This window comes from Pan troglodytes, chromosome 10, assembly GCF_028858775.2.
Source record: "Pan troglodytes isolate AG18354 chromosome 10, NHGRI_mPanTro3-v2.0_pri, whole genome shotgun sequence".
Taxonomy (NCBI): domain Eukaryota; kingdom Metazoa; phylum Chordata; class Mammalia; order Primates; family Hominidae; genus Pan; species Pan troglodytes.
Window position 1 is genome coordinate 62893944 of NC_072408.2, and position 26931 is coordinate 62920874.

At 39.8% G+C, this 26931-nt stretch overlaps 1 protein-coding gene across 14 annotated transcripts in view; it reads right to left on the minus strand.

Annotated features, from left to right (window-relative positions):
- The window catches only part of FGD4 (FYVE, RhoGEF and PH domain containing 4), a 247236-nt gene that overhangs the window by 52758 nt on the left and 167547 nt on the right, over window positions 1–26931 (minus strand). For 9 of the 14 annotated variants that reach the window (XM_063785778.1, XM_063785781.1, XM_063785779.1 and 6 more), the window contains exons 3-4: window positions 16648–16831; window positions 10625–11132 (exon numbers count right to left, since the gene is read on the minus strand). The exons of 2 other annotated variants lie outside the window; for them this stretch is intronic. In XM_063785778.1, coding sequence (XP_063641848.1) covers window positions 10625–11132; window positions 16648–16831 — 692 coding nt within the window. The remainder of the gene's footprint in view (window positions 1–10624; window positions 11133–16647; window positions 16832–26931) is intronic. 3 more of the 14 variants (XM_063785785.1, XM_063785783.1, XM_063785784.1) reach the window with 1 other exon arrangement.

The window sequence follows — 26931 nt, forward strand, 5'->3', positions numbered from 1 at the left end:
AGTAACTGTATCATATAGGCAAGTACATGATTTTAAGTTACTATTCATGATATACCTTGGCTCTCACTATCATCTTTCTTTCAACAAAACCCAAGACTGTGATATGTGCCTGTAAATAGACAGACTGACAAATCACCAACTATCTGCTTACAAAATCCACCTGGAAATGAAAAGTGGTACTACTATATACTTTAATTTATATATTATTTTTTTCCAACATAAATTCTATTAAAGAGAGACTTTTCAGCATTTTAGTAATTATTAGGTATACAAAATACAGTCATTTTGAAGTAATAATATGGTGGCTTCCAACTTTAAAAACTTATTTAAGGAAACTCATCTATAAGGATATTTAAGGAGAAATAGATGATTTATTTGCATGCATGGGGCTTTATTACTATATTAGAATTACATATAAATAATAAAGTAGTCTTAAAATTGCTGGTACATTGGGGCTATAGCCTGATTTTTTTTTAAATAGCAAAGCTAAATAGGTAAATACTGTTTCTTAACATTGGGCACTTCAAAGTTACATAACCACTACTTGTGCTTAGCACTTTACCATGAAGCCATTTATTCTTGCAGTCCTTTGGGAAACAGTAATAGTCATGCACTATTAATTTAATATATAATCCCATTTTCTTCTATTGAAGTCTAAGAAAAAAAGCTTGACTTTTCAACATAATTTATGATTAAAATATAATTTATAGTTTTTCAAAAATGGGATTTTAAAAGAATCTTACTTTTGATATCCCTTTATTTTAAATAGGGATATCAAAAGTAAGATACTTTTAAAATCCCATCTCTACTGAAAATACAAAAATTAGCTGGGAATGGTGGCGCACGCCTGTAGTCCCAGCTACTCAGGAGGCTGAAGCAGGAGAATCGCTTGAACCCAGGAAGCGGAGGCTACAGTGAGCCGAGATCACACCATTGCACCGCAGCCTGGGCGACAGAGTGAGACTCTGTCTCAAAAAATAAATAAATAACTAAATAGATTAATTTTTACCTTACAAATACATACACAATGCTATACTCATAAATTGAAAGGTGATTCCCAGAGTATTGCCTCAAAATAAAAATACACAAGAGGATATCTAAGCTATCAGCACCAAAAGTTACACTCCTCTTACAGTAACAGAGTATGCAATTAACTTTCCTCTTTCTGCGTAATGCACTTCCTAGGCTGTTACTGTCTGCCTTCACACCTCCAGTACCCTTTGGGAGAGATCTGCTCCTTTCTCTCTGGGCTTAGGTTCAGCCTGGTTGTTAGTCACTGTAGCCCACTGCTTCATGAATGTACTGCAGTGTCAGTCCTGCCTCCTCATTTTCAGATGTCACCAGATCCTGCAGCTCTGTTCAGACCTTTTGGCATGACTCTCCCATATGGCTGGAGGCAGAACAAAGGCCCCCACTGCAGCTCACAGAGTTCATTAACTGGATAGGCAGAAACACTTGGGTGGCACCAGCGATTCATTCTTCAAAATCTTGGTGCCATCCACCCTGCCATGTGCCTCGAAGCTACCAAGTCGGGGAGCAGATCTTCTGGGAAGAATGTTGTAAATGCTAAAAACAATTATGATTTCCTGAGAGATGCTTCAAAGGCAAAATCTTCAATTATTTTAAAATGAATCAGACAATATTATTCTTTATGACTCTTCAGCACATGTTCTCATATGTGATTTCATTTTAGGTAGGAAGAATTTTCCTAAAAACATATACCAAAAGCTACTAAAAGGTTTTGCAGCGTTTCCTATCTACTTATTAGAGGTTATAGTCAAAACAAAATGTATGTAAATGACCTAAGTAAATTATCAGGTTTTTATAGGACATGAATGAATATTTCTTAATCATGGGAAGTTTCTATTCAAATCTGCTGTCAGTTAGTTAATTATATTCTTCTATGGAAAGAGAGTGTGTACCCTTTGTACAGGTACATACATCTCTGTGGTCCCTAAAGCCCATTCTCTGGTAAAGAAGTTGAGTCAACTTAGGGAATGAATATTTGATTTTGTACCACAATTTATCAGATGCATCAACACTTTGATATGTCATTTTATATGTCTTGTCACACACTGAAGCCTTCATTGGGGCTGCAGGCTGTTAAATTAAAATTAGATCACAAGGACATTTGAATGTCACATAATTGGTCTAACCTATTACTTGTATTAGACATCTTTGTTCTGTGATATTCCAAAGTTCTGCAGATTCTTTATCATGAAACTAAGGAGCTGGGAAATCAAGGAAGCTATCACAAGTGAGAGATGGTGACAACCACCACTATTTAATGAATACTTACTACGTGCACTATTCTATGTACTGCACATGAGTTATCTCTTGTAATCCTAATCCACCTGTGAAGCAGGAGTATTATCACTCTCATTTTATAGATGAGGAAGCTGTGCCATCATGAGGTTAAGTAACTTGACCAAAGTCATACAGCTAGTAAGCGAATGAGCCAGGATTCAAACCCGGGTCTGTGAAAACCAACTTCTTGCTCTGCTACAGCCTTTTGCATGAGGAGAAATCCCTCTGGATTTGGGCAACAAGAAAACCAGGAGGTAGAGGAATAAAACACAGGTTTCATGGTCAAATAAGATCATGTCATAAATGCCATCAAAAGGGTCATGAGGTCTCAAGAACGATTTGTTAACAGTAGGGGATTTATCACCAGGCTCACATTATTAAAGAGAGAGAGAGAGAGAACACCCACTTATGATATGCATATATCATTCCTTGCTTTTTTTTTTTTTTTTTTTTTTAGATGAAGTCTCACTCTTGTCCCCCAGGCTGGAGTGCGATGGCGCGATCTCGGCTCACTGAAAACTCTGCCTCTCGGGTTCAAGTGATTCTCCTGCCTCAGCACCCACTGAGTAGCTGGGATTATAGGCGCCTGCCACCATACCCGGCTAATTTTTGTATTTTTAGTAGAGACGAGGTTTCACCATGTTGGCCAGGCTGGTCTAGAACTCCTGACCTCAGGTGATCCACCTGCCTCGGCCTCCCAAAGTGCTGGGATTTCAGGCATGAGCCACCGCGCCCGGCATTCCTTGCTTTATAATATAGTGTCATAAGCATCAACAGGCTGTCAGCTCGGCATGATCCTTCAAGAAGCTTCGAGAAGTAGTCCAGGCCTACTTGTGACCTACCACCAATATTTTCCCAAACTTAGGTCTTCCACACTATCCAATTCAAAACTTGAAATAAGAGGGGAGAACAGATGAGTGAGAGTTAATGGCACAATCTCAGTTCACTGCAACCTCTGCCTCCTGGGTTCAAGGAGAGTTAAAACTGAGAGCTTTTAATCTGAAGGTTTCAATTACGTTCTTTCGTGACAAGGGGAGGAGGGGGAAACAGAGGTTGCACAAAGAAGAAAAGTTTGGTTACTTGCACAAGATCAGACAGGAAGTAAGTGGTGGTGAAGAGAGAACAACTTTGGTCTTCTTATAATCTATGTAGTGTAAGTTACACTAAAGAGTCCTTTGAGTTTTACAGAAATTAAAGAACAGGCACCAAGAAAAACTGAATATGTATACACATTAAATAACTGAATTAACCTGTCTAAAGACTTAGTCATCAAAGTATCTCAGTCATTTATAAACGCTTTATGTTAATTCCCTTAAGTCAGAACCTTGTACACACTAATGAGAGTACATCATGTGGTAATAACCAACAGTCCTCAGGCAGGAGAAACAAAATACAGAAACCCTAGGTTAAAAAAGAGGTGGTATGCAAACTTCTCTGTGTATCCTACAGTGGGAGAACTGAAAGAGAGGTGCTGGTATTAACCTGGCAGAATGTGTTGAAATTTGGATCTATTAAATGACATCTTAGGCTTTGAGTCTATTGATCTTGATTCACAAGTGAGGAAACAGCGTGTTTAATTAATAAACACATAGCTTTTATGTGCCAAGGCACTGTTATAAAGTACTTTACAACTAGTACATGATCTATACCTCATAATGTTACAAGGTAGATATGTTATCTCCATTTTACAGATGAGGAAACTGAGGCACAGGGAGGTTGAAGTAATCTGCTCAAGGTCACAGAGCTAGTAAGTAGCTGAGTGGGATTCAAATCTAGAGGACCTGGCTCTTGAGCCTGTGTTCCTGACCACTAGGATAGGTATCTGGCTTTTTAATTTGTTTTTAACCCCATATAAAGCAAGATTTTAGCTTTCCATTTCTCTCACACTCAACTAAACTGGGTCTTTCTACACGCTGTGACCTCTAAGCACTTGATCTTTCCCAATTCTCCTGGTTCAACTCAACGTTCTGTTAAACCCCATCCTTTGTTCTCTGGGCACTGCTGACTTGCTGATCCTGGCTAATTCCCACTCCAAGTTTGCTTTTTCTCTTTCTTGAATTCCAGGCCACTCAGCAATGCTGGGAAGACTTCTGATTGGCTCTATAGTCTTTGCCTGATGCTCTCAGAATCATGGTCACAGTTGCCACAACAGCCACCTTCTCCAAGCTCCAAGTCTTGCACCTGGAGGACTTCCTGCTGGTCTTGACAGGGGACTGCCCAAATCGACACTTCAATCACCAAGCCTGCAAGCTACCTCCGTGCTGTGGTCCCTCAGTCCGTCCTAGATTCTCCATGACTTCTCCGTTTCTGCTAACAACAGTGAATTCACACTAATAGCCATGATGTAAACCTTAGCTTTATCAGTGAGGCCTTTTCCCTTTACTTCAGGATATCTTGAGTAATGGTCATTTGTTGTCTTAACTCTCCATCTCAACTGTAAGTTTCTTCTTTGTATTTACTGCGCTGCCTTGCCCATAGCCTATGTGCAATATACATTTGCTCAACTTTGTTCAATTACTCAAGTTCACCAAGTTATATACTAGTATACAGCTAGTTAGCTATCAAGGCCTACTAAAGGCTAGGTCTCCAAGTTAACTCCTAGTTCCATATTCTAAATGCTGACCATGCTTTTTTCCTTAAAGCTTACCAATATGCCTGCACCCCCACCCCATTCCCCTCCATCCCTGTGGTTCCAAAACACTGTTCTCTCTTCTTTCTCCTCTTGGACAATTTATTAAACATCCTTTTCTATTGTTTGTGCTTCATGGCTCAACTCTTGGCCCATTTCCTGTTCCTACACATTCTGCTTTGGCAACGTTAATCACACCCTCATGCACATCCTCTTAACATTCTTACCCTCTTTCCTGGGCTCTGGATCCACAGTTCCACTTGCTTAATTAATATCTCCAAATGGATGTTTTGCAGGAACCATAAACTTAGTAAAAGAGTACAAAACTAACCTAATTAGCAACTCTACTTCCTTCTCTCAAACCCACACCATTACTTTCCTTCCTGTCATCTCAATGATTTCAACATGTCAGGAAGCCATGGCCTGGAGAGTTTGTTAAAGTGATGTGTCTGGCCAGGCACGGTGGCTCACACCTGTCAGCACTTTGGGAGGCTGAGGTGGGTGGATCACTTGAGCTCAGGAGTTCAAGACTAGCCTGGGCAACATGGCGAAAACCATCTCTACAAAAAATACAAAAAATTAGCCAGGCGTGATGGTGCATGCCTGTAGTCCCAGGTACTCAGGAGGCTGAGGCAGGAGAATTGCTTGAACCTAGGACGTGGAGGTTGTAGTGAGCCGAGATAGCGTCACCGCACTCCAGTCTGGCAGCCTGGGCAACAGACCGAGACCCTGTCTCAAAGTAAATAAGTAAATAAATAAATACAGAATAAAAAATAAGCAATAGCCATTACAATTTTTTAATTACAAAAAAAGTGATGTGTCAGTGGTCACCTAGCTAGTACGTGACGGGGCTGGGATTTGAACTCAGGTATTTTCATTCCAAAGCCTTCATGCCTAAACCAATAAATCGTAATGCTTCCAGAATTTTTTTTTTTTTTTTTTTTTTTTTTTGAGAGAGTCTCACCCTGTCATCCAGGCTGGAGTGCAATGGTGCGACCTAGGCTCACTGCAACCTCCACATCCAGAATTCAAGCAATTCGTCTGCCTCAGCCTGCTGAGTAGCTGGGACTACAGGTGCTTGCTACTGCGCCCAGCTAATTTTTGTATTTTTAGTAGAGATGGGGTTTCACCATACTGGCCAGGCTGGTCTCGAACTCCTGACCTCAGGTGATCCCCCTACCTTGGCCTCCCAAAGTGCTGGGATTACAGGGGTGAGCCACTGCACCCAGCCCAGAATATTCTATTTTTGTAAGACATCTACACCTGGACTTCCAAGAAGCCCCTCAATTCAGTATTGCAAAATGTAATTTATTTTTTGCCCACAAAATAGGTTCTGCCTTCCATTCTCTTGTAGTTCATGTGCCATCTGCCAATTCATCCAGCCTAGGAGTTGAACCTGACTTAACCCCCACATCTAGCCACAAGGTCCTCAGAATCTTCCTTGTCTCTCACCCTCTGCCTCATCCAGGCCCCCTTCATCTCACACCTGGACTAGTACAGTTGCTTCCTAACCACGTGCCCTGCTCCATCTGTTTTCCCTTTCATCTGACTCATTTTTCAAAAACCCACACATGTGTCATCATGTCACTTCCATGCTTTAATTGTTTCTGAGGCCAGATAATATTAGGCTTACGGAAAGTTTGAATTCATATGGGGGAAATACCTATGTATAACCCAACAAAACAGGATACAGAGTGACCATACATTATGCGATCAAGTATGTTTTTTCAAACAGCTCAGAAAAACAAGCTAGAATATCAAATATCTAAGCAATTCTCACTGGTAGAATTATGGGTGTGGTTTTTGTGTGTATTTTCTGTGCTTTGCCAATTTTCTTCTTTTTCAATGAAAATTGTAAACTTTTAGCAACTTAAAAGGTTTTAAAAACCTTTTAAGATTTTTAAACTTTTTAAACTTCCAAACTTTTAAAAAAAGTCTCTAATGTTTTCAGGAAAAAAATATGTATATTCTTAACAGGCATTCAAAAGCCCATTGCAGTCTGTTCTTAGCTTACTCTTCTAAATCTAGCCTTGTACCTCTGTATTAACTTCTCTAGCCATTCTGACCTCTGATTATGCAGTCAGAAATATTCCCCCAAATGCAGCATCTACAATCTTGCCTCTACTCATTGCTCACACTTTCACTCACCCCCATCCCAGCGTATCTTTGATCTCACCCAGCAATCTCCCATCCTTGCTTCAAGGCTACTTCAACTGCTTCTCAGCAGCCTGGCCCTCAACTAGTACTCCTGGGGCACAACTGCTCCTTCATCTGCATTTCCCTTTTTTTTTTTTTTTTTTTTTTTTGAGACAAGGTCTCAGCTCTGTGGCCCAGGTGAGAGTGAAGTAGCAGGATCATAGCTCACTGCTGCCTCGACCTTCTGGGTTCAAGCAATCCTCCTACCTAAGCCTCCCGAGTAGCTGGGACTACAGGCAAGTGCCACCGCACCCAGCGAACTTTTAAATTTTTTGTAGAGATGGGGTTTTGCCCATTGCCCAGGTTGGTCTCGAACTCCTGGACTCGAGAGATCCTCTGCCGTAGCCTCCCAAAGTGCTGGGATAGCAAGTGTGAGCCACTGCACCTGGCCCAGTCATCTGTATTTCCAAAGCACTTACTGTATCATATTATGTCAATTTGTGTATGTCTCTCACCCCTCAGCAGACTGAGGCTTTGTTGATAGGGCTTGTCTAGTCCATTTCTATGTTGCTGGTGCCCAGGAGAGTGAGACTGGCACACTGAATTTTTTAATTGAACAGTTCAATTTTTTTCACATTTTTCTTTCTTATATTATGAACATAGTAAACTGAGTAGCCACAAGAAAGAATTTTCTGAGTTCACCGTTCAGTTCTAAGTGAATAAAGAAAAGTTGCCTTTAAGATATACATATATATATATATATATATATATATATATATATATATATATATATATAAAATTTTTGAGACAGGGTCTCACTCTGTCACCTAGCCTGGAGCGCTGTGGTGGGATCTCAGCTCACTGCAACCTCTGCCTCCCAGGCTCAAGCGATCTTCCCACCTCAGCCTCCTGAGTAGCTGGTGGTGCATGACACCACACCAGCTAATTTTTTGTATTTTTAGTAGAGATGGGGTTTTGCCACGTTGCTCAGGTTGGTCTCCAACTCCTGGACTCAAGCAGTCCACCCACCTCGGCCTTCCAAAGTGCTGGGATTACACAGGTGTGAGCCACCGCACCCGGCTGCTCTCCTTTCTTTCATTCCCTATCCCTTCATTTTCCCACTCCTATGGGCATTTGGGAAATGCCCATCAAATCTAACACAGCTTAAATGAAACATATTTAAGACTATTCTGAAGTAAGTATCTATTTCCACTTCCAGGAAGATTAAAGTTTTTCAGTTGTCTGCATATTGAAACTAAAAATATTCCATTATATCTTAGAAGTTCAACACATTGGACAGCTTAAGCAGCAGCTGATAATCTGGTGTGCTATGCTAACAAGGGAATATACCTACATCGCAGCATAACAGAATTAATATATAATCACTGAAATGGGCCTTAAGATTTTTCTTTTTTTTTGGGAGGGGGGGTTACAACATGAAGATAGGGCCTTAAGATTATATACAGTTTAGATTCTTTCACTAAACACACCAAGAATTATTGACTTGTTCAAGCTCATACTGCTAGTTAATGGACAAGCCAGAAGTAGAATTGAGATTTCTTTGTTCTAATTGTTTGGTCCACTATATTACTATTGACATTTTTATTAATTTCTTTTTCTTAATTGTGGTAAAATACACCTAATAAGATTTACCATCTTAACACTACTGAGATGTATGTTTGCATTTAGGAACAAGGAAAGGCAACATAACAAACATCAGTGCAGCGAAGGTGAACACACTGCCGCAGCACACTTATGAAATCCTAACATTCCATTTTAACAGGAGAGATGTGGTGTTCGCATCAACCGCTCTGCAGAGAAAATTTGCTTTTTCTTCCCACATACAGCATGTGCCATCCACTGTGTAAAGGCCCATTCAGGAGAAAGGCCAGTAGTACTATTCTATGTTTCACTAGTTTAATAGGAAAATTCTATAAAATCTCTCCCAAAGAGGTAAGATTCATCTAAGAAAATGCATCCATAATAATATGTGAAGGGAAGAAAAAGTACCATCCAACAACCATAGGCATCATCACCAATTAGAATATTTTTCTTTGTAAGAACAGCTCTTACTATTTTATATATACTTGTTGGTGGCATCATCCCAACAGTGGCAAAAGATTTTCTTGGTTCTAACCTTCTCTTCCTTCCATCATGGTTCACGAACAAATAAACTAAAAATCTATCATTGTATTGAGGCATAGGGATTCACTTTGCAATGTCCTGTTTCTTTACTGTTTCAGATAATGTTACCAAGTATGACTCACTTTCTCCCACCCACTTCCTTCTTTAAACTTTCTCTGCTTCAGAGTCAGTATAAGTTTCACCAGCAAATCAGCTCTTTCTTAGCTGACATTGTGCATATGAGCAGAAACCCCATCCAGGCAGTTCATCAAATCACTTTCTTCTTTAGAAAGGACAGAAATGTCCAGTTCTCAACAATCCCACCAGCTTATTACCCATGGCTGCTTCATTTATTGACATTTCTTGCATTTAGCCATTTAAGTTTGTGATGTGTTGCTTCAGGGACACAACACTGGCCTGGGAGTCACAGCATGAGGGTTGTGAGCTATTATTCAAAAAACAGCGTGACCTTGAAAAAAAAATCATAAGCTTTCTGGGACTATTTCTTCTTCTATAAATGAATTGCTAAACTAAGATTTTTTTTTTCCTTGTTTTTTGAGACAGGGTTTCGCTCTGTCACCCTGGCTGGTGTGCAGTGGCACAATCATGGCTCATTACAGCCTTGACCTCCTGGGCTCAAGAAATTCTCCCACCTCAGCCTCCCGAGTAGCTGAGACCACAGGTGCAAACTACCATGCTCTGCTAAGTTTTAAAATTTTTGTAGATACGGGCTCTCACCATGTTGCCCAGGCTGGTCTTGAATTACTGGGCTGAGGAATTCTTCCTGCCTTGGCCCCGCAAAGTATTGGGATTACAGCAATCAGCCACCATGCCTGGCTCTAAAATGATTTTTAAATGGCCTTCTAACTCAAAGACTACACCATTTATTAGAAAATTGGGTATTAATTAGAAAACTTAAAAAAATTAAAAGCCTAGAGTTATAATCTGTTGAATAATTTAATACTTCCATATTCATGTCCTTAAAAGTAACATTTACTAGTGGCAAGTTCATCTTACAGGCCTATTTATTCTATTAGAAACTTCTGAATAACAAAGATTATACAATTTCTTCTTGCTTGGCCCATAAGTATTAGGGATACAGCACCAACATCTAAAGCAACAAGGAACATTTTCTTTCTATGTAAAAACAATACATTTGTGGATTTCCTATATTAAAGTTTCCACACTGTTCTGACTCCTGAAATTACAACAGAGATATTAACAGAAACTACATGAAAAGAAAAAGTGAAATATATCTGCTTAGAGCATAGGGGAAATGCTCATCAGCAGCCAGAGCTTGAAAATCGTTTAACTGCCAGTGTGGGTGATCTGATTCATACATTTCAGGGGTGCAATAAATAAAGAGTTTTAAGACAACAATCGAATAGGCAGGGTTTTCCCTGCTTATGAGCTAGTCTCATGCTCTACCTTCAACTCATGGTGCTGGTCCAGCTGCTCCAGTTCCAGAGGGCTTTCCCCATTTTCCCTCTCTTGTACCTTGGTTTCTGTTTCTGCCCCTCTTTCTTCTAGGGGGAGCACTGGGCCTATGCCTGGAGTCCTGTAGCTACTGTCAGAAGCATTTCCATCACAGCTATCTGTTGTGGGTGATGCAGGAGCTGTGGCAGTTTCATCTCTTTCTCCATTCACTATGTGCGTATCAAGCAAGGGTTCAGAAGCTTGAATAGAAGTATCTGGGCTAAGAGTGGCAGCTTTCTCCTCCTCACATTCCATCTGGTTTTGTGCTGCCATTACACCGTTGGCCACACAAGTCTGTGCACCCTGAGTCTTATCTGTATCATTTCCCTGCCTCTGTGGCAAGTGCTGGGAGAGGAGTTTTTGTTGAGGTGTGGTTGTCAATCCACGCCTTCCTGGGGTTCTAGGAGCATTTAGGTTCACAGCAGACTCTTTCTTCAAATCACTATAATTTGATAATGAGCTAAAAGATAAAATACAAAGGAAGCATGAAAACATTGGCATGGAAAAGTTCTAGAATTAAGACAAGTTTATTCCAGTTGAAAAGGGATATTCGCTACTTTTTTTTTTTCTATCTCCGATGGTTTCAGAAACATGGATTTGAATATTCTTAGTGTAGACCCAAGTCTCTTGGGATGCTATCCACATTTAAATAAAGATTTAAATAAAGAAGATGACCCTGAGTCTACCTATGGGGACTGGAACATTTCCTTGGGCTGTTTATTTTATTTATAACTTATTTATTTTTTTCAATGCTTAACTTTTCTTGATCCTTGCACTGTTTAATAATGTGACTAGTTAGTAAAGACTTAGTTAGATATAATACTTATGTATTTATCATCTCTTCCTAACATTTTTACTTATTGATGTTTCTTAACATTTTTAAATAGTACAGTGTAGCCAGTCCTTAATTTATGAACAAATTATGAACCAGAGTTTTTTATTTGGAAGGCATAATGAATACTCTCAAAACTTTATTATTCATGCTGCCATACCTTTTTAACTGGTCTCTTTGTTTCCACTCTGATCCCCTCCACTAGAACCTCTACAAGTCAGTCACAAACTCTGAGGGCTTCCTCACACACTCAAGGGAAAACTCAAGTCCCAGTGACAGCCTATGAGATTCTACATACTCTAGTTCCCAAAGTGCATGGCCTCATTAGATTTCATTCTTCCTTAACTCACTGTGTTCTTGCCATACTCCTTGCTGCTCCCATTCTTAATAACCAAGTGTATGTGTCTTGGGGTCTTGGCAGCTGCTGTTCTCTGCTTAGGACAATCTCTCCTAAAACACTGGTATTTCTTCTTATCATTCGGGGTTCTGTTCAGGTATCACCTCTCCAAAGAGGCTTTCCTAGATTCATCTATCATAACAGCACTCTCCATCACTAACTCCACATCTGATTTTATTTTTCTTTAAAGTCCTTATTACTGCTTGACATAACAGTAGTCTTAATAGGAGAATGAAACTTACTCTCAACATATAACAATATTCCTGTGGAAATACTTGTGCAGATTTTTTTTTTTTTTTTGAGACGGAGTCTCGCTCTGTCACCCAGGCTGGAGTGCAGTGGCGCGATCTCGGCTCACTGCAAGCTACGCCTCCCAGGTTCACACCATTCTCCTGCCTCAGCCTCCCAAGTAGCTGGGACTACAGGCGCCCGCCACCAGGCCCGGCTAATTTTTTGTATTTTTAGTAGAGACGGGGTTTCACCGTGTTAGCCAGGATGGTCTCGATCTCCTGACCTCGTGATCCGCCCGCCTCGGCCTCCCAAAGTGCTGGGATTATAGGCATGAGCCACCGCGCCCGGCCATTTGTACAGATTTTAATCTAGGATTCTGGGAGTGGGGTGGGGAATGGAGCACAAAACTGTGGGCTATACTCTTTGAAAGATTCCTGTGACCTAAATGAGAAGAAATAAAGCAACTAAAACTCGGTGAGGTTGCAGACTTCCTCTCTGCTTTACTCCTACCTCTTAGCGTGGCGCTTGACACAGGGGAAGTACTCAATAAATATTTGATGAACTTTGAATAACCATGATAATGATGATGACTGTGACAATAATAACAGCCAGAAACATTTATTAAGTGCTTACTAAGAACCACAAACTATAAGAAGCCCCTTACAATAATTACCTTGTTTCATCCTCACAATAATTCCAAAGACAGGGATTCCATAGAGAAATCTAGGCTTAGAAATTAAGGTGGCCAATGTCACAATGTAACAAGCAGAAAAGCCAAAGGTCAAACCATGAATCCAACTCTAAATCCCATGGTCTTCACCCCAAGTTATGATGTACTGGAGCAGAAGGACAGAATGAGCATCAGGTGAATAGGCTGTAGGCAAAATGAAGGAAGAAAGTCTAGGGCTGATTATCTTCCCCTGTGCAGGTAAAGGGATAAAGGGAGGTGGGGAAGGAAACAGCAAGCAGCCTGGTCCCAAGGACAATGCTGAGATGTGTCACCTTTGCTCCCACCCCACCCTTCCCAATCACTGCTGATCTGGACTGGAGAATGAAACAGGGAATAAAAGTAAACAGCAAGAAAGTGATGAGGGAGGAAAAAAGATACAGGTAAAGTCCAACACCAGAGGAAAGAAAGGATAAATTGAGTAGGGGAAAATGTCATATATATAAAAATTGGAGGTGGGCAATACAAATAAATGTTACACACTCTTCAGTTGAGATTTGCCCCCTTGAGGAGGACAACTTTGGCCTGGATAATTTCCCAAGTAGTCTTTAGAGATTTGAATCAAACTGTCCTCCTTCTCCTGCCCACATCAGTCTCTGGATTCCCTGGTGGAAAGATCCTCAACAGATCCTCTGAAACAAATTTTAGCATGTTCAGGTCTTATCTAAAGGATGGCTTTGAATGAGAGCTGCAAATGTCCCATAGTAAGTGATATCAAGGGTATGAGTAGGGAGGGAGAGGAGACGGGGAAGGATAACGTGGGTAAGGAGTTAGTAAAAGCAGTAGTTGAACCAGTACTTGGAAGATTCCTGCTGCTTTGTGGATGCCAAACCATAAGGAGAAAACAGTTGACCTTGGAGTGTCCATGGGAAAAACCAATGTTCCGGCCAGGCACGGTAGCTCACGCCGGTAATCCCAGCACTTTGGGAGGCCAAGGCGGGCAGATCACCTGAGGTCAGGAGTTCGAGCCCAGCCTCAACATGGAGAAACCCCGTCTCTACTAAAAATACAAAATTAGCTAGGCGTGGTGGTGCATGCCTTGTAATCCCAGTTATTCAGGAGGCTGAGGCAGGAAAATTGCTTGAACCTGGGAGGCGGAGGTCGTGGTGAGCTGAGATCGTGCCATTGCCCTCCAGCCTGGGCAACAAGAGCAAAACTCCGTCTCAAAAAAAAAAGAAAAAAACAAAAACAAAAAACCACTAATGTTCAGGTCTGTAGAAACATATTCTTATTTCTAAAATCTGAAAGTGGTTCCTAGGTTAAAAAGAGTACTCTCTCTTAACCTGAAAGAGAGAAAGAAGGAGGAATAGGACAAAGAAGGAAACCACAGTAAAAATTAAAGAAAATCTACTTGCTCCAAATCTCTCATCTTAACAAACTAGTGCTACGATGTTTTTTTTTTTTTAAGGCAGGGTCCCACTCCATCGCCCAGGCTGGAGTGCAGTGGCACAATCTCGGCTCACTGCAGCCTTGACCTCCTGGGGCTCAAGCAATCCTTTCACATCAGCCTCCCAAGTAGCTGGGACCACAGGCGTGCACCACCATACCTGGCTAATTTTTGTATTTTTTGTAGAGATAGGGTTCTGCCACATTACCCAGGCTGATCTCGAACTCCTGAGCTCAGACAATCCAACCAATGTGGCCTCCCAAAGTGCTGGGATTATAGGCATGAGCCACCGTACCCAGCCGGGTAAGGTCTTAACAACAGTATGATATGACCATTCTGACCAGACTCCACTCTAACAGATGTTGGTTCTTCCTATCAATTTCCTGTGACAACTCAGAGCCTCCCTCTATTTTACAAAGCTAGTCTAAGCTCTCATAAGGAAGGTTAAAAATGAAAACGACCCTTGCAATGGCAAGGATATCACTCAACAGTAAATACAAATCTCCTACTTAAGTCCTATAGATCCAATGCAGTATTAACCCACACAAACACTTTAGGGGCCAGTCTGTAGTGGTAATACCTCACTGAGAACATAACATTGTTTTTTGTATTGGCAGTGGACTCTACCATAAATAATATTTCTTCACCAGACCTGCCGAAACACACTATACCCAATTTGCACTCGGAACAAACTTGCTTAAAAAAAAAATCATAAATTATAGCACATTTTTCCTTAGATGAATTAAACCTTCAACCTTTGCATCAAAACAGGATTGAATTTGTGAAGCTTGAATGATTAAAAAAACATTAAGTGGAAAAAGTACAAACAGTTCTCATGTAGAGGAATCTAAAACAATGCAGTGGGTTAACCAAAATGGAGAGGATGAGAGGACGCACCCTTTGGAATACTGACCCTTTCCAGGCTTCAGAGAGTTATCCCTGAAATCTAGGGATGCAGGCTCTGACATGCCTTATGACAGGGATCAGGGCTCCAGCCCCTCCTATTATGCAGTCACTAGGCATGGCCCCTGGAATTTGCAAACATGAGGGGTCACTCTGTTGTTATCAAGTCAATTTACCCTGAGCAGCAAAAAAAAAAGTTTTAAATGGAATTAAACCATTCTAAGTAAAGATCACTGTAATTCAAGAGAGCAAAGGTCCTATAAATCCTACTTCAGAGGAAGAGAGGCTGAAGTTGAAATATTTATGACCAAAGTTCCTACAATTTATCAGGAATGAAAATTGAAGACAGGCTTCTCTCCAGAACTTGTAACTTTGTAAAATAGACGGGGCCTCTGAGTTGTCACAGGAAATTGATAGGAGGAACCAACATCTGTTAGACCCATTTAAAAAATGAGGGACACTGCAGGTTTTGTGCTTGTTCACAATTCCCAGAAGATAATCAAACTATTTCCAAGCTATGATTTCATTACATAAGTAACAGTAAATCCGACAAATAAATAATAAAATCACCCTAATGGTTAACAAGTCCCAAATATTACACTGAAATGAACGAAAATATTTGGTTTCAAGGATGAAATTGAAGTTATACACATTCTGTTTAGTTGTACATAGACTTTTGGTGACAGGTAACAAAATTTTACTGATAAAATTGCTTAAAATTATATTTAAGTCAGTGACAAAATTTCTTTTTATCAAAAGACTAAGAAAAAATAAACAATTGAGAGTTTTATAAGGAGAAAAGCAACTTATGTGGGTTCTGTTTATCTTTAAATGAGAAATATAATATTTCACCTACCTTTGTTTTTTCCAAACATTGGGACTAAAGAATATAAATTATATTTAATAAATACAAAACTGAAATTTAGCATACATTTTGTCATTGGTAATAACATCTCTTTGCAAAACCTAGCATATGATGGAGTATATGGAGAGGGGAAACCGGGACTGAATGGGTATAGAAGACCCACATTAAATAAAATGGGATGGAAAGAAGAGAGGGCCCCAGGGAGGAGACAAGCCCACAGGGGTCACATTCACAAACATACAAAGTGAGAAACGAAGAGACAGAGGCATCCGCTCAGACGTTCCAACCCAGATATTGAGCGTCCCACAGAATGACCCACAAGGAGTAACACATAGAGAATGACACACAGAGATACAGAGGAAACGAGAGAAAGCACACAGATACCAAAGCACACAATTTCATGAAAAAGCTGGTGGCCTACAGTACTGTACCTAGCTAATACATAGTAAATGACAGTTCATATTAGGGTAAGATTAAGTCATTCGTTTTAAAAATTCACCCTTTCTGAAGGCCTACCAAACCTAATGGAATAAGATATTATGCTTTTTATTTAGAATGTATCTATGACTATCATTTTTTCGAAAATCAGCTTTCTTCTTCTCCTGCCTTCTCCCATTGTAAATTAGCTCTTACCTGCCTCCTTCAAAGCGACTGATGAGATCTGATACCTTACTGGGTTTTTCTTTTGAGACACAAGAAGCAGAGGCAGGTTTAATTTCCTCCATCCTTGGTTTTGCACTAGGTAAAGCTTTATGCCTGGGGGTTTGGTGTATATTGGACGAAGGTGAATTCTGCAGGTGTAATGGCTTTGGAGGCACTGTAGAAAAAGAATAGAATTCAGTATTTCACTGATATTTTGTTCAATAACAATAAAAATTCTGGTGTCCTGGGTGCAAAAATATTCAGCATTATAAAATTATTGTAAAGGGGGCAGGTGTCAAATTTTGAACTAAACCATAACCAAAGACTTTTGTTCATTTTGGACATTTGCTTCATGCCTTGTGGAAATCCCATCTCCAAACTTAAGTGGTTCTTTTAATTTTATTGCATCTTAAATATGGCAATATTAAACACCTAGGAATCTACATAAGGCTAAAGCATTCTAAGGTCTATTACAGATAACACAGCAGTTATTCATCTCAACAGGGAAAAGGTGATGCTAAATTTAAAACTAAATCCTAGAGATACATTGTCTGCTACAAAACAGGTTTTCTAATAGTTATAGTTGATATACCAGAATCCACAGCTAATAAGTTAAACAACATAAAAGCCAACAAAACAACAACAAACAACAGTAATACAATGTTGCATCAATATAGCATCTTCTTCCCATTTAACAAAAGCACTTTATCTCATTTGATCTTTGATGAAATTTTATACTTTATAGTTCTCTCAGGTAGGTACTACTATTCTCTTCTTATGTCTATGAAGGCTTAGAGAGGTTTAGTGACTGGCCTGGGGTAACAGAGTTGGTGCTACAGGCTTGGATATTTGTCCCCTCCAAACATCATGTTGAAATCTGGTCCCCAATGTTGGAGGTGGGAACTATAGGAGGGGTTTGAGTCATGTGTGCAGATCCCTCACGTATGGCTTGGTACAATTCTTGCCATAGTGAATAGGTTCTTGCTCCATTAGTTCCTCCAAGACTGGTTATTAAAAAGAGCCTGAAACCTCCCCCTTCTCTCTCTTGCTTCCTCTCTCTCCATGTGATCTTTATACATGCCAGCTACCCTTTATCTTCTGCCATGAGTGGAAGCAGCCTGAGGCCCTCACCAGAAGTCAAGCAGATGGTGGCACTGTGCTTCCTGTACAGCCTGCAGAACTGTGAGCCAAATAAGCCTCTTCATAAATTACCCAGCTTCGGGTATTCACATATAACAACACTAAACAGCTTAAGATGGTTGGCCTGCATCAATATACCACAAATCATCTACTTTCTTCATAAGTCCTTCAATCAATTAATAGGATAAATAAAGATCATTTCATGAAATACTAAAATCTACAGAGTTTCCCTAACACACTGTAGATGATAAAATAATATGCCGTAAGTGCACAATCAGTAAAGAAATTACTTCACTTTTGAAAACCAGTATTACTTTTCTCTAAGATTAACATTCAAGGTAAAATACTATATAACATGTAGTATTTTTAAATAAGCAGTGTTGACAGATCAAATAGAATCATCTTTTTTCTTCCTTAAATCTTTTTCTTACCTTCTGGAAGAAGGGTGAGGAGTCATGTCGCCTCCTAATTACATGCCCCATTTTCCCCCAGCTGGTTCCCCTGGTTTTTAGTGATCTCATCTCTTTTATAAACTCAGTTAGCTGACAGTTGGCTCATGCTCACTGGCCTAGATCTCATCATTTCAGTGCCAGTTATCAATTTATTATAGGGAAGGAAAGAAATGTCACAATGAACTACAAGTGGAGCAATTAATTCACTTAATTCTCTTTCAATACAAACAATAAGAAAATCTCAATTTAAAAATGGCATGCTTCTTTAGTGAAAATGATATTTTCCAACATATGTTTGGGGGAGTGATTAACATAGTATTATTTGGGAACAATGGGGCTTATATAAGTGTAATATTGGCTAATTTTACAGAAAAAAACTTCTGTGTAGAATAAGTATGTACTAATGTAGCAAAACAGGAAAATCTCCCACCAAAAAACCCTTTTAACATTATGAGTAGTAAATATGAACTAATGCAGTAAAACAGGAAAATCTCCCACCCCCCCCAAAAAAAAAAACACTTAAGGTTATGAATAATTCAACATTCTTAGCTAGAATACTAAAGGAAGTGAATATAATTTTGTGTGCTAAAATTGTTATGAAATAACTCATTCATCTACCTAGAGTTTACTCACTTAAACATGCCTTATTTATTATGTGCCAGATGAGAGAAAAACTAAAATACAATGATACCCATCACTTTCTCAGGGATGACTCTACCCACTTTCCCAATCTAAATTGTGTCCACCTCTTAAACTGTTTCATAAGCACTGTGTGCTTTCTCCAAATTGCTTATCACAATTTGTGGCATAATTATTAAATAATTAGTAATGAGTAGGATTAAATAATAAAGCTGCGGTAAAATAGTAAATATATTATGAATTTAAAGGTTTTTTTTCCTCCACAAGGCAGGAATTGATGAAGGTAAGGAATATATTACTTTTGATCACAGCTATATTTATAGTGTCTATTTGCATTATGTTTGGCAAATGTTTGGAACATTATACTTAGTGTGTCATCAAGGAGATCATATACTAGTGGAGAGGCACTTTAATGATGTTGATAAAAGTGAACACTGGGTACATAGGTATTTTAAAAGCACAGAGGAGGTATCAAATTCAGCAAGGGAGAAAATGTAAATGTACAGTAAATCAGTAAATATACACATTTTAAATAAAAAAGAACAAATGGTACATGGATATGACAAATCTGAAGATGATACATGAATGACTAAAGTTAGACACACTGTCTTAGAAAAAATTCTATCACTTGTTCATCATTTATAATGTAATAAAAGTAACAGATACTTTGCCTCAAAATACCTAACTGATGAATGAAAATGATTCTTTCAACTCCCAAAGTTATGGAGTTAACTGAAGAATATCTAACGCAGGACTAAAAGAAAAAGAAATCTTGTATGCTATGTACTTACGACGCAAAAAAAAAATCCAATACCAGGCCAGGTGCGGCGGCTCACGCCTGTAATCCCAGCACTTTGGGAGGCCAAGGTGGGCGGATCATGAGGTCAGGAGATCGAGACCATCCTGGCTAACACGGTGAAACCTCGTCTCTACTAAAAATACAAAAAATTAGCCGGGTTTGGTGGCGGGCGCTTGTGGTCCCAGCTACTCGGGAGGCTGAGGCAGGAGAATGGCGTGAATCCGGGAGGCGGAGCTTCCAGTGAGCCGAGATCGCGCCACTGCACTCCAGCCTGTGCGACAGAGTGAAACTCCCGTCTCAAAAAAAAAAATCCAATTCCAGTTAAAAACCAGGATCTCATGTTTCAGTCTAATAGTCTGTACCCAGAGGAAATGACAACAGATGGTAGAAGCAACCCAGGAATTGATACTTCAAATTATTGAGACTAAATTTCTCTTCATGGCCACCTTTCTTAGCTTCTGGGCAACCAAACAAATTGCAGCCAACGGCCTTTATATCTCTTGTATGTTTTTGTTCTGCTAATCTGTTGTTATGTCAGTTTAATTCATAGGTCCAGCTGGAGACCTAAAAGGTAATTAAACTGACATAAACACATATACAAGATCACGAATTAGAAAGGACCAGTAAATCCTTTGCATAGCAACATAATCCAGATTATGAAGACTATATTATAAAACTAAAAAGAAAATAAAAATCAAGGGCTAAAGAAATTACAATTTTATCAAATAGACAATTATTCACTTTTAAAAAGATTTCCCAAATTACTTATGTAAGAAGGGAAAAGATTATAAATTGTAGGCAATATTCTAAGGATGCAGTTTATTATCAGTCTCTACTGGCATTACAGACGATGAGAATGGAAAACCCTAAAGTTCCGATTCCTCCTCTTCTTGGTATTTCAATTATTTATTTATTTAGATTTTTTCCCCTTTCATCAGATAAATATTAATTCTAGAGATCAATAGTGTGACATTTAAAACTAGCAAAATCATTTCCAGATTTGTGTTTCACACTCTGAGAACAGTGTAGTATGCAAACACAGTCTTTCCCTACTTGATTGTTAAGCTCCCTAGAGCAAGTAAGCTTTTCAGGTAAAAGGTGCCCTGAATCCAATATACCTACTATAACATTTACTTAGCTGAATAAGATCAGCTAAGTACAATTCTGCTAGGATATGAACAACTGCAGAATCATGTTGTAAGAACCTTATTATATATCTAGAGCTAAATGAAAACAACATATCTATTGGAAAGCCACCACAGTAGGTTCATTTTCTTTTCTATTTTATCTTTTATGTGTGTATGTGTATGTATGTGTGTGTGTAAACATACATACACACACGCACGCACACAGATGGTCTTGCTCTGTCACCCAGGCTGGAGTGCACTGGTGCAATCATATCTCATTGTAACCTCAAACTCCTGGGCATAAGTGATCCTACATCTCAGTCTCCAGAGTAGCTGGGATTACAGGTGACAGCCCCCCCCTGGCTTCATTTTCTTTTGAAATAGATTTCTTGGGAACTTTCTTACTACTTGGCTCATCTCTACTCTCCCACCCGCTATGCAGCCTAGATTCCAGCCACACTGAATTGCATCTTCCATTGTAAGCTTGGTAAGGTTTTTTCAGGCCTTCAGGCTTTGGCACATACCTAGAATGGTCCACTTGGCAAAATCCCCTAATTCCCACAAGGCTCACCTCAGTCATCAACTTTTTAAGAAGGCTTATCTGACTCTTCCACCTCTTGCCCTCCCACCCTGCCTCAAAAATCTTCAAATATCTTCTCAACTAACATTTGTCATTTTGTTTTATAATATTTTACAACCAGGGTTGCCTCCCTAGACTTTTGAGTTCCTTGATGAACAGGAAATGAATCTCATCTTTGTTTCGGCTCAATACTTCTTGTAACCCATGATTATAGGTTAACATTCAACTCTTTTTTTCTTTTTTTTTTTTGAGACAGAATCTCACTCTGTCACCCAGGCTGGAGGGTAGTGGTGCAATCTCAGCTCACTGCAACCTCCGCCTTCCAGGTTCAAGTGATTCTTGTGCCTCAGCCTCAAGAGTAGCTGGGATTACAGGCACCTGCCACCACACCCAGTTAAGTTTTGTACTTTTAGTAGAGACAGGGTTTTGCCATGTTGGCCAGGTTGGCCTCAAACTCCCGACCTCAGGTGATCCGCCTGTCTCAGCCTCCCAAAGTGCTGGGATTACAGGCGTGAGCCACCGTGCCCAGCCACATTCAACTCTTAAGGAAAATCACTATTTCATAAAACAAATTCATATTTAATCTTACTGCTCCTATCAAAGACTGAAAAAGTAACACACAGCTACTTTGAGAAGTAAATGACTAGAAAAGGATTTAAAAACACACGAAAGAACCCGACCTATGAAAGCACTTTGTACTTGCACAAGATTAACATATATGAGACGTCTATTTTTAAGATAACCATATAACATCTATGTGAAATTTCGTGGCAGGATACAAAGTTTCAAAATATAAGAATGCCCTTCATCTGCCCCCTTCTTTGTTCTGCCATCCTTGGCTCTTCTACAAGGCCCTGTGAAGAACTGGATCTTACAGACCCAGATAAGACTTTTGTATTATCTGGAATTATTTTGTATTATTTTGTATTATAAGGAAGAAAGGAATAACAATCAGAATAAAAAAACTGAGGCACGATGTCTCATGCCTGTAATCCTAGCACTTTGGGAGGCCGAGGCAGGTGGCTCAGCTGAGGTCAGGAGTTCGAAACCCCACGCTACTAAAAATACAAAAATTAGCCGGGCGTGGTGGCACATGCCTGTAATCCCAGCTACTTGGGAGGCTGAGGCAGGAGAATCGCTTGAACCCGGGAGGTGGAGGTTGCTGTGAGCTGAGATCATGCCACTACACTCCAGCCTGGGCAATAGACAGCCTGCCTCAAAAAAAATTAAATACATAAGTAAATAAATAAATAAATAAATAAACTCCTATGCACTATTAACTAAAAGACCTAACAATCCAAAGGATATAGACAGGAAAAATAGTGTTCACCCTCACTTATTAGTATTTCAGGGAAATACAAATTAAATCCATAAGCTGATACCATTTCAGTCAAATCAGATTGACTAGAATTTTAGCATTTCTTTTTTTTTTTTTTTTTGAGACAGCGTCTTGCCCTGTCGCCCAGGCTGGAGTGCAATGGCGCGATCTCAGCTCACTGCAACCTCCACCTCCTGGGTTCAAGAAATTCTGCTGCCTCAAACTCCCGAATAGTTGGGATTACAGGTACGCACCACCCACGACCGGCTAATTTTTTGTATCTTTAGTAGATGGGGTTTCACCATGTTGGCCAGGCTGGTCTCGAACTCCTGACCTCGTGATCCGCCCACCTCAGCCTCCCAAAGTGCTGGGATTACAGGCGTGAGCCACCACGCCCAGCTTGACCAGAATTTTAAATCTGACAATACCAAGTGTCAGTGAAGATATGAAGCAATGTGAACACAACATTTTTGATGACAGTATAAATTTATAAAACCACTATGAATTCAGCATTTAGAAAATATATATCCTAGAACAATTCTTATACCTCTATATAGGGTGTTTATTTTCACTTTTTCATTAATTAAATGAATACTTATTGAATATCTACTAGGTTCTAGCCACTTGAGCCTATCAATGAGCAAAGGAAAAATGAACAAAAAAATAGCAAGTAAATCATTTATCGGAAGGAGGTAAGTGCTAGGAGAAAACGTGGTGAGGGCTAAAAGAACAAGATAAATACCATCCAGGGTGTGGGAAGTCAAAGGGAGGGCAGATTTCAGTCTTAAACAGGGTGTTCAAAGTTAGGCCTCCGTGAAAAGCTGGGATTTGAGTAAGCCTTGAAGTGGAAGGAACTGTTTGGGGAAGGGCTTTCCAGCAGATGGAATGACAGCCAGGGACAGCTGGGGTCTGGAGGCCAGCAGGATTGGAGCAGAATGGGCATGTGGACAAAAGTAGTGCATAGGGAGGCCTGAGAAAGTAGACTCTGGACCACTTATTTTGACTTTGCATGAAATGAGAAGTCCTGCAGGGTTCTGGGCTGAAATGTAACATGATATAACTTAACTTTCAGCAGGATCACTCTGGGAGCTGTGTTGAGAATGTAGAGGAAAACAGGGGAGAAGCAGGGTGGACAATTAAGAGGATATTATAGAAATTCAGGCAAGAGATCACAGTGCTTAGGAAAAGATAGTGAGAAATACTTGGATTCTAGGTAAATTTTTAAAGTAGATTTCCTGATAAGATTAAATTAGACATATGAGAGAAAGAGAGGGGAGGCAAGGATGACTCTGAAGCCTTGGGTCTCAACTACCAGAAGGATGGAACGATGGCCAAGTGACATAGCAGGCAAAGCAATTTTTGGAGAGGAGAATAGCAGTTAGCAGTTCAGTTTCATATACACTAAATTTGAGATCTCTATCAGACTATAAATAAGATGGGTTTTATTACACCCAAATTTATAGATGTAAATAGGAAAAAAAATTGATCATTCAAAGTAATTATCTAGAATGAAAAGAAACCAATTGCCAGTTTAAGTCAGTAGTCTTCAATTACTCTTCTTTTTGAAAACAGAAACAACAAAAGCTGGCTATGTATAAATGCATTATAACATTACACTTTTAAAAGAATGGATCATTATACATAGATTTTTACTTTAGAAGCAAATGAATAGGTTTAAGTACTCTATATTTATGTAAGTTACTCAAACAACAATGTGGCTCTTTAAAGCATTTAATGATTGAGACATTATGTGACAATTTGCACTTTATAAAAATAATCAGGAACTATGGAGAATGTTCTGGATAGAAGCTGTTAAGAGAAAAAGAACTATTAACTTTAATTACCAAAGGAGCTATTTTGAGTCACTGTCTAGCATGGCAGGAAACAGGCCAGTATTAAAAGTGGTGAACAAGAAGAAAGACTTATGCTGGAGGTTGCTCAGTAATTTGTTTGACTATTAGGATTGGTATGAAGTGAATAAGCCATTGTTTCCAAGGCCTTAGGGTATTTTCTGAGGCTGAGGCAAAACAAGCTCTAATTATGAAACAAATCCATTTCGAAATCTACATATTCCAATTTGGATCCAAATGCAAGTTTATCCAATCTCTAATCTAAAATTTATCTTTCTTTCTTTCTGCTGATTTTGAAATAGCAAAGGGCTGCCATTCTGGTCATTCCTTTTTCAGGTTTAAAATAAAATAAAACTTAGCTCATTCACCTTTTAAAAACCTATAAATAATTCTTCAAAAATATTTACTTACTGGTAATTAATAAACACAAAACGTAAACCATATATTGTTCCAGAGACATTACTACATAATCACCACTAATAAAGATGTGCAATACTTTCCCCTTTTAAAATTACCACAATAGGCTGGGCACAGTGGCTCATGCCTGTAATCCCAGCACTTTGGAAGGCCAAGGCAGGCAGATCACCTGAGGTCAGGAGTTTGAGACCAGCCTTGCCAACATGGTAAAACCCAGGTTCTAACAAAAAATACAAAAATTATCTGGGCGTTGTGGTACATTCCTGTAGTCCAGCTACTGAGGAGGCTGAAGTGGGAGAATCACTCAAACCTGGGAGGGGGAGGCCGCAGTGAGCCAAGATCACACCACTGCACTCCAGCCTGGGTGACAGAATAAAACCCTCTCTCTCAAAAAAAAAAAAAAAAAAAGCCCACAATAAATTGTGACTATAATCTTCTTAGCAATCTACATAAGGAAAAAAAGATATAATTACGTGCTTATTTTTATCTAGGTGAGAGTTTTGCAAATGCAGCAACTGATATTATAGTTTGTACGAATTCTTTGTTGTGGACTGTCCCGTGCATTGCAGGATGTAGAGCAACAGCCCTACCCTGCACTCACTGGCTGCAAGTAGCAACTCCCACAAGCAGTGTCAAGCAGAAATGTCCCCAGGTACTACCAATGTCCTATTGTCGGGGGAGGATATGCAAGTGTGGGCAAAACTGTCTCCGCTTGAGAACTACTCACCTAGAATAAGAGTCCTAAATTAAACTAAAACAACATAGTGTTGTGGGTAGCAACTATCCGGGGCTGGTGGCGTTGGCAGTAAAGGAATTTACCAAGACAGTTGTAGGTAGAGAAAGGCATATTTATTACACAAAGTATGAAAATAACACTGCAAGAAAGCAACAGGCAGATCAGCAAGACAGGAGCTGACTACAAAGAGACAAAGGCTTCCTGGGGATTTTATAGGATGGTGCTTGTGCTGGAGAGGGCTACATGCAGTACTGATAATGCCAGTGCCAAGGTTGCAGTGAGCTAACTTTCATTTTTCTATCAGCCACGGTGTCTGGTGATAAGTGCAGGAAGATTGTGAGTTATTTGCACAGGAGGGCTACACGCCCTGGACCAGGAAGAAAGGCAGACTTAACAGTTTATCTGCTTTTTCTTTCTGCTTTCCCCTGCTCCTGCCAGCCTGACTCCACTTCCCTTGTTAGGACCACACACATAGTGACCTTGAAGCCCCAGCAACCTCACCATTCACAACTTGTAAGGGATTTGCAGTGAGGCAGGAACAAAGGTGTCGGGGGTGATAATTCCTTGGTCCATGCAGTAGGTCCCTATTAGCACCCCCTTCTCTTCTCTGCCTCCATCACCCAAATGTTAGGAGAAATTAAAATTAGCTTCTCTCCACTAAAGAGTAAGAAACACTCATTACTGGGTACTGTTGATTGACTTACTGACCAATCTATGTGGCAGCTCATCTGACAATACTAAGATGTAGCCTCGTTTCAGGGACGTTGGTCCCTGCATGGCACATGTTCAAAGTTTTAAAGAATAGCAGAAACAAAGGGGAAGAAATGCAGCAATATAGCAGTGTTATTGAAGACTGGTTATGTACTATGTGAGCGGACACATAGGCAGAAAAAACTGAGTTGATGAATAAAACATACAGCAGGTCAGGTTGTAATGAATGAGAAAAAATAAAGTTCATACGGAGTGCTGTGGTCTGAGTGTTTGTGTCCTAAAATTCATGTTGCCATCCTCATTCCCAAGGTGACAATATGAAGAGGTGGGGCCTTTGGGAGGTGAGTAGATCATGAGGACTGAGCGCTCATTAGTCAAATTAGTGCCATTGAAAAGAGGCCCCAGAGAGACCTCTCACCCCTTCCACCCTGTGAGGTTATAGTGAAAAGATATGGACCACAAAGCAGGCCCTCATTACACTCTGAATCTGATCTTGGACCCACCTG